Source organism: Pagrus pagrus, assembly GCF_965226575.1.
Source record: "Pagrus pagrus genome assembly, chromosome: 1".
In the NCBI taxonomy this organism is placed as follows: Eukaryota; Metazoa; Chordata; class Actinopteri; order Spariformes; family Sparidae; genus Pagrus; species Pagrus pagrus.
In genome coordinates this window covers 12,222,901-12,236,579 of record NC_140185.1, presented here as the reverse complement: position 1 = coordinate 12,236,579, position 13,679 = coordinate 12,222,901, and the positions used below count along the sequence as shown (strand labels likewise).

Genomic DNA, 13,679 nt, shown 5'->3' with positions numbered 1-13,679 from the left:
TGATGGATTATCATAAACGCGTTACGATGTGTGTATTTGTGTGTCTTATCTGTCATAAACAAGATATTACGGTTTACGGACACGTTTGTGTCGCGGTCTGTGTGAGTCTCGGAGCAGCTGTGTGTGTCCTAGCTGCTGTCTGGTGCTACTCAGACAGCAGCTGGGACACACACAGCTGCTCCGAAACTCACACAGGTTTGTTTTTCAGCCACAATGTGGAAGCGATCGTTGTGATGAAAGCTGATGGCAGCATCTGTTAGTCTCTTGGCCCTCAATAACTTTTAGAAGTGGCTAACTTAGCTGTTGTAACTTATTACGTAGCTGTAAGGTAACGTAGCTGTAGCATGCTAATGACGTTACGCTAGCTTGGCTGCGGAGCTTAGCTGTGGACATTGTAATGACTTACAAGATTTACGTGAGTTTCAACGTGCATTGTAATAACTTTATCTGTGAATCCGACATCGTTACTGCGCATTCAAAGCTGGGCTGTATTTGGTTTCTGCCGGCTTGTTGCTCTTGGTGCTTGTTGCGGGACGTATAAAGTTCGCTGAAGAGAAAACAAAACCTTGTTGCGGGAGGTATAAAGTTTGTTGAAGAGAAAAAAAAAGCTTGTAGCCGGAGGGGGTGTGTCGCGGGACTCCGAGGGGAGAGCGATACAAGCTCGGAGTGGAGGGGTTAAGGAGCACAGAGGGGAGGGGGGTGTGTGGGGGGTGATGCTTTTTTCAAACCTTTCTCAGATCGTAGACCAGAGCTTTAATTGACGAATTGTTTCAGCTCTAATCAGTATCAGTGTATATGTTAGTTCATAAGAAACAAAAAATTAATTTACAGAAATGTTGAAGATTTGTTCGATATCAGCCAACGTTTTAAAAACCCTCCAACACCAGTTTTATTACTGATAAAATAACAGTTTCGCTCAAGTTGTACAAGGAGGTCTTGTTTTAGATATGGCGTAAAATTCTCTTTGCAGTTGGGTGTGAAAACATCCAATGACACATTTTAACCACATTAGGTGATTCATTGACCATGTCTAGTTTAACATCCTCACCTCCGTCAGCTACTTCAACTGTGCAAATAATCCACCTATTGATCCTCAATTGCTCACCTCACAAAGTAACAAAATCAAGGGAGCAGGCTAACTGCATTCATGCTTACTAGCAGAACTCTCTGAATAAGTCGAACATACACACACACACACATACAGGGCACAGGAGTAATCTCTCACTAATCAAGGACATCGATCACATTGCAAAGCACATCTGTCTGCATCCCCCCTCCACAGCACTGACCCAGATTGATTACTCTGACAGGCTTAGTACAGAGACAAAGAAGAATTGAGAGAAAAGATGGACCAAATAGAGAAAACAAAAGGAAATGTGGGAATGAAAACAGAAAACTGAGGGCACCCAACATAAGACTCCAGTCAAAGAACAGAGACAGGCCCAGATGTGTTTTTGTACCAATCTTTGTGAGAGAGCTGCATAATTCGCCCAAACATCAAAGCTAAATAGAAACAGCAAACATGAACAGCTCCGACATACAAGTTGCAAAAGCACCATGATGAACTGAAGCCAGTAAGAGCAGTTAATGCACCCAGTGCGTCTCCATTGATGTACACTGACCCATATAAATAAAGAATATAAGACCACAGAAGAGACAGTGGTGTGTGTGTGGTGCCTTGGGATGAGATGAGCCCGGATCAGGGTGGCTGAGAATAAATAAGCTATGTACTTTAGCCTCAGGTAAGAATGAAAACAACTACTTATGATGGCCAAAGCTTCTATGTAAAAAAAGGGTTTTAGTTTCTCTTGTTGTTCTCACAATAAAAAAAAGAAAAACCAAGGATCCCTTGTACCGCAGAAAATAATTTGGTCCCAAAGTCGATGTTTTTCAATTCAGTCTGCTGAGTGCATGAAAAAGGCATTACTCCTCTTGCTACACTTTCATCCACATTATATTCCTGAAGACTGAATCTATTTTAACCTCAGGAGTACAACCCCCTCAGGCATCTTTAGAAAAACTGAGCTCTGCAACAATACAGTAACATCTAGCTCAAAGGACAGAGTAAGCTTTGAATGCCTTCATCACACAGAGAAAGATACCGGCTGTTTAAAGGCCACATTTGCGCATGACGTGCACATATGAAGCAAGTATATTTTATTAAGGGATTATATAATTCAACCAAATTACAATAAGAATGCCATTCATGCATTAAACGTGACACTAGAGAAAGCAGTGGCATGTCAAACACTGATTGCTATGGGTTTTGTAATGGTGACTGATAAAGGCAACAATGCTTAGCTAAGATAAGGAAAGACAAATCTATAGCTACAACAAAGAGCAATTGCTTTACTCAGGCTTTTCACCCTTTACTGAGATGGAAAACCAAGAGGTTTCATTACCAAGGGCAGCTGATAAAAACCTCTGGGCTCAAGTGCAATCAAATACTACAAAGCTCTCAGGCAAAGCGTGTCTCCGTCAAGGGTGCAAAATTCTGAAAAAAGGTTACTTCAATTATATAAAATGTATTGAGTATTTGAATTCTTCCTCTGCACTTAGAATACACAATGATAACCATTTGAAACATTACTTATGCCAGTTTTTCCTTCTTCAAGTAAGCACAAAAAGACAAATAAGTTCTCTTCTCGTAACTCTTGCATTGTTATGAAATCCTTGAACAAAATCGTAGGTATACACCAGGATACTTATCGGCACCAAAAACTAATCACCTGCTCCTTCACTACATTCTTTATAATCTGCAACGCTTTTGAGATGTCCTGATAACACCGTAACCTCCAGGGCAAAGGTAACAGTTAATTCCCACATAATAGCCATTTTTTGTCCCGTTTCTATGTATAATAGACGTGCTCAGACTTGCTAACACCATCTCTGACTACTCGCATGATCTAAACAGAGAATACCAACCTCTGTCCTTCAATAGGTTATTAGAGTCCCCCCATTTCGACACATATGCATCAGTGTAATCTGTTGTTAAACCAAAATCAGTATGCTGTTTACTAAGACTTGAATCCAGAGGAATAATGTGATATGTTTAATGATCATTACTGTTTGATGTGTGTTTTGTGTAAAATTCTAAACCGCAACTACCACTGAAAATTAATTTCAGTGCAAACTGACAATAAAGAAGTATCGTATCGTATCATATATGATTTCATATCGTATCGCATCGTTTCCTATTATATATCATATCATTTCGTATCATATCATATTGTTATGTAACTTATAATGTATCGTTTCGTATCATATGGTATAGTTTCGCATCAAATATCATATTATTTCACATTGCATTGTATTGTATTGTATTGTTCTGTATCGGTGTAATCTGTGTTTGGTATCATATCATATCACATCGTATCATACCGTATCATTCGGTGTCATATATTGTATCATATCGTATAGTATCACTTCTCTTTGCATCGTATAATATCGTATCGTATCCAATTGTGAGTTTCTTTTCTACCGAAGCTGAGTTGAAAGTTGAGATGAAAATGTGGGACAAAAGAAAAAAATGTTTTTGTTTGGACATCTCAAGGGATGGATTTAGTCCGAAATAGACGTGGACGTGGTTTTGTTTAAACTAAAATTTTCTCATACATTTCAGGAGATTCACGAAAATTCACCATTTTGCATAAAAATTTGCCACAGATGATGACATTTAAGCACCTACATGGATCAAAATATAATGTAAGTAATCAATAGGTCAGAGTACATCATTTCTATTGATGTTTGTTCATTGAAAAGTACTAATTTGGTAACAACAAAGCAAACTACTCATTTTATCATTTTATTATATCTTAATCTAGTCTCAGTGAATGCAAATTAGGCATGCAGAAGTGTTGTCATTGCATCTGTGAGAACAAGCAGATCTAGTATGGTAGAGTTTATTGCTTGGGGCTTCCTCTTGCTCCCATACTAGTGTGCTCTGGTCTCTGCTCAGCAGCTCAGCTCTCTGCTCTCTCTTCTCTTCTCTTCTCCTCTCCCCATTAACCGGCTGGCAGATCAGTAATAAACACAGCCTGTCACCTTCAAGGCCTGCCTCTCATTTACTAGAGAACACATGAAACCCCGCTCTCTTGTTCCCTCTCTATCTATCTCTCCCTCTCTCTTCCCTTCATCCACTGGGCTCATTGGAGCTGAAACCTGATTTTTGGCCCCGGCCGCCTCCGAGGCAGCAAATTCTCCTCTGCACCCAGATAGTCCTGGAAAAGGCATGAATATTAAATGGAAAATCCATGAATAAATAACCAAAAAAGGACTTCCGTCGCCCTAACCTCTTTCTGTCTCCCAGCAGTAGATGACAGAGGAAGAGCACAGGGGAGAAATAGAGGAGAAAAAAAAAATCACGACCACCTCAGGAGAGAAGGTGGACATTTGTTAGGTAATTGGCTTTCTCTATGTGCAATCCCATGGTGCTGTGATTTCACACATAAAACTAAGAGGTAATCACAAGGTAACAGTGCAGCGGATGGTTAGTAGAGCAAAATTCAACTGCAATATTTTCACTGGGAATATAATGTGTTATTTCCATATGTGGGGCAACCTGAGGGATAAAAGGGATACATATTGCAACAGCTTGATAATGTATGCGTGGAAAATGCAAATGACATTGAAAGAGTGCTGGAAGTGCAATGTGTATAAGGGATGTGATGTTGAATGCATAAGAAACAAATAAAGGGAATCATTTATTTGTGATATATACTCAGGAGTCCCTGGGCACGTGGCTGTTAAACAGGAACAAGTAAATATAGATTATTTAGCTTCAAGCTGTTCCCATAAGGGTGCTTAATATCTATTGTTCTGGATTTCTGTGGCCTGTATTTTTTAACAGATCACATGGAGACAAATCATAAGACAAGCATACGGAGGCTGCTCGTGAATAAGTTATTATATGTGTTGTTGCTGTATTTTGTGCTTTGTTACAGCAGTATTATATGTTCTGCATATAAGGTAAATTGCAGGTCCAGTGTAATATACTAGCGAACAGTGTGATGAATTAAACAAACTAAATTTAAGGGGAAATGAAATGTCAGCCATTGGTTTCAGCAACAGCAGTTCAATAGACTTTCGTTTCTGTAATTACCACTCTGTGTAGAATTTTTCACTGTTAGTGTCGAACTCTGCCCGTTTCCGCATTTCATTCAAATTGTCTTCATGTATATGAGGCATAGATATAAATCAGTGTTATTGTAATAATTCTATCTCACTGATATCAGCCTTGCAGCTTGCTCCAAGCCAAGTTAGGACTAAGGTCTTTTATCCAAAATGCACCGACCAACCATTTTTTGCATTTTTGCTAGTTGATTAGTTTTATATATTGCAGAACCAACAAGCGTCTATTTATCTGCCCTGCTAATGTGTCCAAATCAGATCAGGGTTGGTAATGGTAAAACAATGCGAGTTTGTTTAGCTGCACTGCATACAGATACACCAGTGGATCATCTGTTTAATTTCATACAAGGTAGGTGCTCAAAGATTGTTTTTGAGTGTTATTGAGCTGCACTTGTGGCTGCCAAAGTCCTTTAAGGCAAGTCTTGCCGCTCGGCAGCCATCGTGGGAACTTCCCCGGGCAGTTATTTTGAAAAATTAGACAGCCATAAAATGCTTTTTTCCCCCCACTAGTTATATGTTCACTACACATGCACACGTCACAACACCAACTTCTATTACGGCTCAATTCAAAAGTGCCCGACGTGAGGTGGTCAGCTCATCCCACCAGGCACTTCACCAAATGTGTGCTTAATGTCTAATCTTTGAATAATCACATTTAAGAGGGTGAGAATGTTTTGCAACAAACATGTAATGACTCACGATAAAGACAAACCAGATCACACACTATCAAAGCCCATAAGATGTGACTAATGAAGGTTTAATTTTGTGGTGGATTTCTTCCAAAATAAAACAGATGACATAGGAGGGAAAAATAATCTGCTCTAGTTTGACATTGTTAAATTGGTGCAGTTGGCTTATAATTACCCAGCCCACTGTTTTTATTTGAGCTTTATAATATACTACTGATAGTGGTTGCATTTAAGCAACTCATTTTGCAGGTGACAAATTGGGTGAAAAAAATCCCATTTTTGGAGAACCTCTTAAGGCTCTTAAGGCTGTCCATCAGTGAGGAAAACCAAATGTCTTATGATATTTAATATATCAAGAGCATATATTTCCATCCGTGGAAGAGCAAAATTGTTTTTGGATGATAAATCATCATTATACATAACAAAAAACTTGTTAAGTGTGGGAATATTTCAAAAACTGCTATTCATTACTATTTGAATGGCTATTAAAACACAGCTGAAGTCCGCTGTACATCAGAATCTGAAGAAATGGATGAAAATGATGTTGGAGCCTCGGGCTGAAAGCAGGAGAACTACTTTGTCGACCTTGAGGTCCTTTGAAATGACTCCAGTTTCCAGTGATGTCGAGATTATATATGTCAATGACTTTTGCTTCTAGAGATAAAAAAGATCTCATCATGACCGGCTGCAGGAGCTGAATTTCTCATCTTAGCAATTATATCCATGACTTCCTTCCCTGTAGTTGGATCAAACCTCAGCAGAAGAGAGCTCTTTTGTATCTGCGGGGGAGCCATCGGAGTGACTAATCTTTATAGAAAAAGATAAGCCAATATTCACAAAGCACTCACTGAATTCATGTGTAATATCACAAGAACAGAGTGAAGAGCTGGAAATGACCTCTTCTTCTTTAAAAGCTGTTAGAGGACGATCTGTTGTATGTCTATAATGGGTAACAATTACTTCTTTCCCTTTGGCACTTTCTGTGTGCAATACTGTGTGTGATTAAAAAGATTAATTTGCATGTTTATGTTCATGTGTGAATGTATTGCTTGGCATATGTTGGTTAAACCTTGATGAATTTTTATATAACAACTTAGACGACAGAGCTGAATTGTTAATTGTGGTAACACTTTCTGCCATATGATTGAACTATCACAAGAAGAAGCAAACGGCTTTAGATGCTTTGAACAGACTGTCCCTGAACTGTTGCTCTGTGCTTTTGTCAGTTGAATATAGTAGTGCTTGTAAAAGAGATGTGTACATTTTATTCTTGCTGGTCGAGCACTCTTTAAACAAGGTTTAAAGCCATTTCATTCACTCATGGAAGATTAATCTGCATATGAACTCTTCATGCTTGGAAGCAAGAGGATTTTGATTCTTCGGAGGCACAGTAATAATTCTCAGGTTACCTCACGGTTTGCTCTGCAGAACAGCAAATAGCAGCTTCAGGCTCTTTCAGCAACAACAATCCCAGCATGATGTCTACCAATTTAAGTTGAGATGGATGGTGATTCAAAAACCTTCAAATACTTGGAAAAATGTGATGATATTTTGCTTTCATGTCTTCTTTAGGCAAGTGGAAAGACAACGTCAGCTGTATATTTCAGTTCAGACCGTTGTTCTTGAGATTAATGCAAATTGGCACATATTTAATTAGGTAGCTTGATTTTCATATTCAAACATGAAATTTCAGAAAGCATATAATAATCATCTAAATCTAAGTAATTAAAGGGGAAGTGTCATGATGATCCTTTGTGTTATTTTCAAATTTTCTAAAAATGCATGGAATTTTACAATACATATCTTTAAAGACTGTTTTTATTTAGCCACAAATCTCCACTTCAGTCAAAGTTACACACACCAAACTTTCATTCCTATCTACATTCTGGAGGTTTTTACAGAGGTGTTTGTTCATGTATCATTCATAGCCTGATCTGTATAACAATTTATTTCCAAAAACATGACAAAGAAGTATTTTCCTGGCTCTGGCAGTCTACATGTCAAAGTGTCCTTAAGCAAGATTTTGAACCCCAAACTGCTCCTGGTGGCTCCTCCATCAGTGTATGAGTGCGCATGAATGGTTATTGCTCCTGGTGAACAGGTGACTCTAGGTGAATGACTTCAGTCCATTTAACATTTATAAAGCATTCAACAGTGAAATATCTATTAACTTAAGTTGATTGAACTATAAATGTACTATTTATTAATGATTGCTATCATAATGTGTTATCTGGGCTACATCATTTACTGTGTTTGCATCTTTAGGAACAGCTGATGCAATATGAATGTTTCTGACCAGTCATTTTGGCACTTTTACAACAAACAGAGCTAAAAAGATAAAACTATTCTTTAAAAATAAATAAACCTTATTATGCAGTAGAATTAAAAGCAGGTTTGCTTTGGGTTAGAGCTAACATACACTACATGAAAAATATCTATAGTATACACAGTATAGTATATACTGTTTATCTATAGTGGTATAAGATGTGTTTTTCCACTCCTCTGTCTGTGTGTACATAGTTGCACCATACAGAGGATGTCAGGCTATTAAAAACCTGGGGGCAATTGAAGGATAGCTATAAGGAAGAGAAAAGGGAAATGCGGGTTCATGTCAGAGAGCCAAATAGCTTTCAACACCCAGACTGACCTTCAGCTTACACAGAAGCACACACACACTGATGCAAATGTTCACAGGATGTGACCATAAACCATAATGGACATCCCTTATTACAGGGAGTGAGCCTTGGCTGTGTGCCATTTTAAATGTCACAGACTCCTCCACAGGGTAATGACTGATCAACCTGAGTTTGCATCTAGCGTAGCCGAGTATATTATCTACAAAGTCGACTGTAAAACTGGCTGCAGAGAGGAGACAGCATCGTATTATTTGATAATTGCCAAATGCGTCCAATAATGTTCATCCACATATGAATGTGCTGGCTTTTCCGACCTTTCATGCTTGCAGCTGTAATATGCAATATTACTACACCGCGTCAGTAAAGCAAAGTGTTTACTAGCACTGCCGATAAATAAACAACACGCTCGTCTGCAGCATCACGTAGCTTTTAGCTCATTAGTTTGGCTTTTCAGTCAGACAAATCAAAACATTTCCAGTTCATATAAAAACACAAACAGCTGCATATTTCCTGTGTCAAGAAAAAACAAACCTGTAGCAAAGCAGTTAGACCAAGATATTTTTCATCACTGGCTCGCAAACAAACAGATTAGTGTTCAGATCAGTGTTTTACACAAACCAAACATACATGGTTTGGATGTTTATTGTGTTGTGTTGGTGAAAATGTAATACTGGCTTAATGGATGGGGACTATAGCAGTTATATTTAAGCATTTGAACTGTATGTATGTCTTATAATGGACATCAGGAAGAGAAGCTGTTGCCAAGGTAACAGCTAATGTGGGTTAAAAAAAAGAAAAGAATATAAAACCAGGACGGACATTCAAGCTAACATCTGAGAGGTGGTGACAAAAGGGCTTTATTCTGTTCTTTTTACATTTTAGTGGTTAAAATTTAATAAGCTGATATTTTGTCATATCGAGGATCAATACTCTTAGATACCAGCTAATATTGATCAACGCTCTCACTCCCATTTTCCACAGCATGCCTGCTTAATGAAAGAATCAATATCAGCAGCCACACAATGTAATTTTTACATACAACCAAGGACACAACCTACCATTTTTATGTTTAACACACTTGAAACTGTCAACAATCGCCCTTGTTATGTAATAAAGCATTGAGTGTGCTGAAAGGGCTGGAAAAGCAGGGAGCTGAATCCTTTTCTGGCTCATTCTGATGAAGCATGAGATGGTTGGCAATGTCAGTGACAAGCGGATATTGTCAACGTAAGCTGCTGGGGGAGCAAAAAATACTTGTGCTAAGCCCCCCTGAGTAAGATGAGCGGCAATGCCTTGACCCGTGAGATGCAGTGGGAATTGAGGTGGAAGAGAGGGCGAGAGAGCAACACAGTGAGATAGTGAAAAGCTCGCTGGTGACAGAAGAATCAGACACGCTGGACTGTGTAGGTCCAGTGGGTCAGGACAACCAATCCAAAAACCAGGCAAACATGAACAGCAGGGAGCATGTAGTGATCAATGCACACAAGTGGTGGAGGAAGTATTCAGAGTCTTTAGTTTGATAAAGTAGGAGTTGTTTGATAAACAATCATCAGTATTATAGATATAAAGACTAAATGATGAAGACAAGTAGAACAGTCTGGTTCAGAAAGTGACACCATTTTTTCTGTTATGCAGCCTTTAAGACCGGGGGAAGACAACACTTATGCCATATCACGATGTAACGACATCCAAAATCTAAGATGGTTTTTATTTTCTCATACAACAAAAATGATATAATATCAATACATTTCCGAGAATGGATTTAACTTAACCTTAAATCTTGACATTTAACGTACGTCACTACAATTTAATATGCACGTTCACTGGCACTTCTACACTCTATATTTACTCATTCTCATTGTTCATATTCCCTGTTTTCAGTCTCTCATACTGCTGCTTGTGTCTTTAGTGCTGTAATATTTATTGGTTAAGTATATTTCGTGCATGTTATCTGTTATGTCAGTGTTTTGTACTGTTATGTTATGCTGTTAGGTATCATATTTCTGTTGCTTGTGTCTTACTCGTATATTGCATATGTATATGTTTTCATCTTCTGATGGATTTATCTTTCATTTGCTATTTTTTTGCCCATACTTGTGATGTCTTAATAACCTTTTTCTGCCATGTCGTAAGAATTCCAGTGCTCAGAATGACCCAGTATACACTGTGCATTTGATAAATAAAACACTTTGACTTTAATATTAATGTTTGAACAAAAATAAGAACAGCAGTCACCAGTTTGCAGTCGTCAGAAAACTAGTGGTTATGTTTGGCTGAGCATAAGTATATCAAATTACACAGAGAGCCAGAGCTGGAACAAAGCTGGAAGGCAGCTGGACAATAATGAAGACAGAGATTTGTATTGTACTGATTCATCTCTCAGATCTCTCAGCAGGCAATAAAAGATAACCAATTTGAAAATACTGCGGGTAGGATTTCTTTATGGATGGTATGAATGCAAGGCCATCAAAACAAAGCCCACAGAATAAAAGCTTAAGTATTTCTATATTATCGGCGATAACATTTGATCATTTTTTTCAGAAAACAAATCTGCAGAGTTCATTGTTTTGGTGACATCATCAGTTTGTTCCTTTAGAGAGAATTAAGAGTCATCACAAGCTGAATGGAAAAGAAGCAGGCTGCAGCTGCTGTTAAAAATGAATACTGCGGTCTATTAGTGGTTAAAAATGTACTACTGGCATGTTCCATAAAGTCATATTTATTCCTCCACCAATAGAAAGTAAGCTGCTGATTCATAAACCACAGAGCTACTGTATGTTTGAATAATGTAGGTGCAGATTTCCCTACAGCGATCTGTGCCTACGACAGCAAGCCTGTAACAATGTGTCAGCATGTTTCATCAAGTTCAGCCTTTTATTCAAGACCATGTAAATGCCAGTTAGAATGAAATATATGAACAATCTGATGCCAATTAAAGATGAAAATGAAAACAAAAGCGCAGGAGCTCACGAGTAGACTGATATTTCACTACAAATCAAGTGTAGCAGGAGAGTATTTACAGACTTACTGCACTTCATTCTCTTTTACTTTATTTCATTTTTCACTGTTTAGGTCTGCGCTCAACCTTGAAAACCTTTTTAACTGTTGCTCATTTTCACAAAAATGGAGACAAGGTCATCATATTCATTTTAGTTTAGAAGAAAGTGCTCATAAAAAGGGCACAGCTCCTGCTAGATTTTACATTGAGCCGCTCAAAAAGCCTTCTCCATCGATCTGGAAAGATCTGAAAGAGGCACAGCTGCATAAACAATCCGCTCATGTCTTTAGAGGGTTTTGAAATATTAACAAAAGAGCTTGCAGGTACATCATTTTGCAGCAGCAGCTATGGCAGCAGAGGGAAAATGTGCTTGAGTCCTATTATAAATCACACAATACAGCAACAGCATTGCACATCCAGGACTGGCTTGTCCCCCAGGCAACCTGACAGCAAAACCCTGTCTTTACAGATGGCTCTCAGAGAGGATCTGCACATGTGTATGTGGGCGAACGCCGTGTGTGTGTTTGTAATTTTGTTTTATTCATGAAAATATAGCAATCAGAACCTCTACCTATCATCATCATTTTTTTACATGTCCATTTATGTATGTGTGTGAGCGTGCAAGTGCAGAGGAGAAAGCTGATAAAAAAAATAAAGAAATAAAGAAAAGACTTCCTCGGCTCAGGCTAATTTCATCCACTTCACTTCCCCTTACATGAAAGAAGCAGGACTTACAGATCTTGTGCTTCCCTTTCATGGGGAATTTCACCAGCAGCTCCTGGGGGTTGGTGCAGATGAAGACGAATGGGGAAGCAGACTCCTCACAGGTACTGGGGAACTGCAGGAGTGGGGAGGGCGAATGAAGAAGAAGAGAACAGTTTAGCATCATCTTACATAGAACTAGCATGGACATATTGTGCACAGAATATGTTGAAGCTCATTACGCCTGCTATCACATTTATGAATCATTCAGTGAGTGTCTCTAAATACATCATGTGAGATGTCCTCCATGCCTGATGTAATACAACATGCCTGACAGCAACTGATATGAGTCTCTCTGGGCCTCAAGCACTAAAATTGCTCAGCTAATGATGCAGCAGCTAATGAGCTGCAGTTGCACCACTTGTGAAACTAAATTTATTACAACAGGCACCAAAATCCAAGACATGCAAAGAGTTTTCAATGTGTAATGTTGTAAGTGAACACACTGTCAAACCCTACTGAATCACACAAAGACAACTGTTAAAAGCACATGTACAATATTTATAAACAGTATGTTCTGAGGCTGGGCGAAATGACCATAATATACTTTTGTGATATTTTTGGGCTATATTCTAATACACATGTATATCTCATTATCTCGAAATCTATGACCAAGCATGACCAAATACCTCGATGTGTATATTGTGACAACACTTCAGTAGGGCTGGGCAATACATCAACATTATATCGTTATCGTGATATGAGACCACACATCATCTTAGATTTTGGATGTCAGTACATTGTGGTATGGCATCAGTGTTTTCTTTTCGTGGTTTTAAAGGCTGCATTACAATAAAGTGTCAATAAATGTAATTTTCTAAACTTACCAGACTGTTCTCATTGTTCTAATACTTGCCTTTACCCACATAGTCATTATATCCCCATAACTGATGATTATTTATCAAAAATCTAATTGTATTAAGGGGAAATTCTAGTATTTTGAAACCTTGGCCCTAGTCGTGACATGGCTGCAAGGTAATCCCTTTGGGGCAACTCGTACACTTAAAGCACTTGTTTTTGCCACATACAAGGCTGAGGTATCTGACAACATTATAGAAATTATTCCTACATTTTTATTAAATAAAAATATCCTATTTCTAACCAGAAACACAAGACTCACTCAAGGAGAAGTGTCGTTCTGAAATCTCCAGAGGTGAGCTGTTACAGTTTCCTCATCTTGACTGTCAAAATCATTTACTGTAAATATTCAGTCATGACTTTAAAAGATAAATTCTTGCTGGCAGTTCCTCTTGTTAAACTTAAAACGTCTCTCTTCAACTCTGACTCACACTTCCACCATCTTGTGTCATTTCAGAACGAGACAAATCCTTGAACGAGACTTGTGTTTCTGGTTACAAAAAGGATGTTAATATTAAACAAAAAGGTCTATCTCTGTTGGAATTGTGTCCATAATCTTGTCAGACACTTAGAATAGCAAACTCATCCTGTCAGCGGCAATACGAG

At 38.3% G+C, this 13,679-nt stretch overlaps 1 protein-coding gene across 1 annotated transcript in view; it reads right to left on the bottom strand.

Moving 5' to 3' along the window:
- Window positions 1-13,679, bottom strand: part of trip4 (thyroid hormone receptor interactor 4) — an 88,545-nt gene that overhangs the window by 39,394 nt on the left and 35,472 nt on the right. Inside the window, exon 12 of the mRNA XM_084349810.1 lies at window positions 12,189-12,291. Coding sequence (XP_084205936.1) covers window positions 12,189-12,291 — 103 coding nt within the window. The remainder of the gene's footprint in view (window positions 1-12,188; window positions 12,292-13,679) is intronic.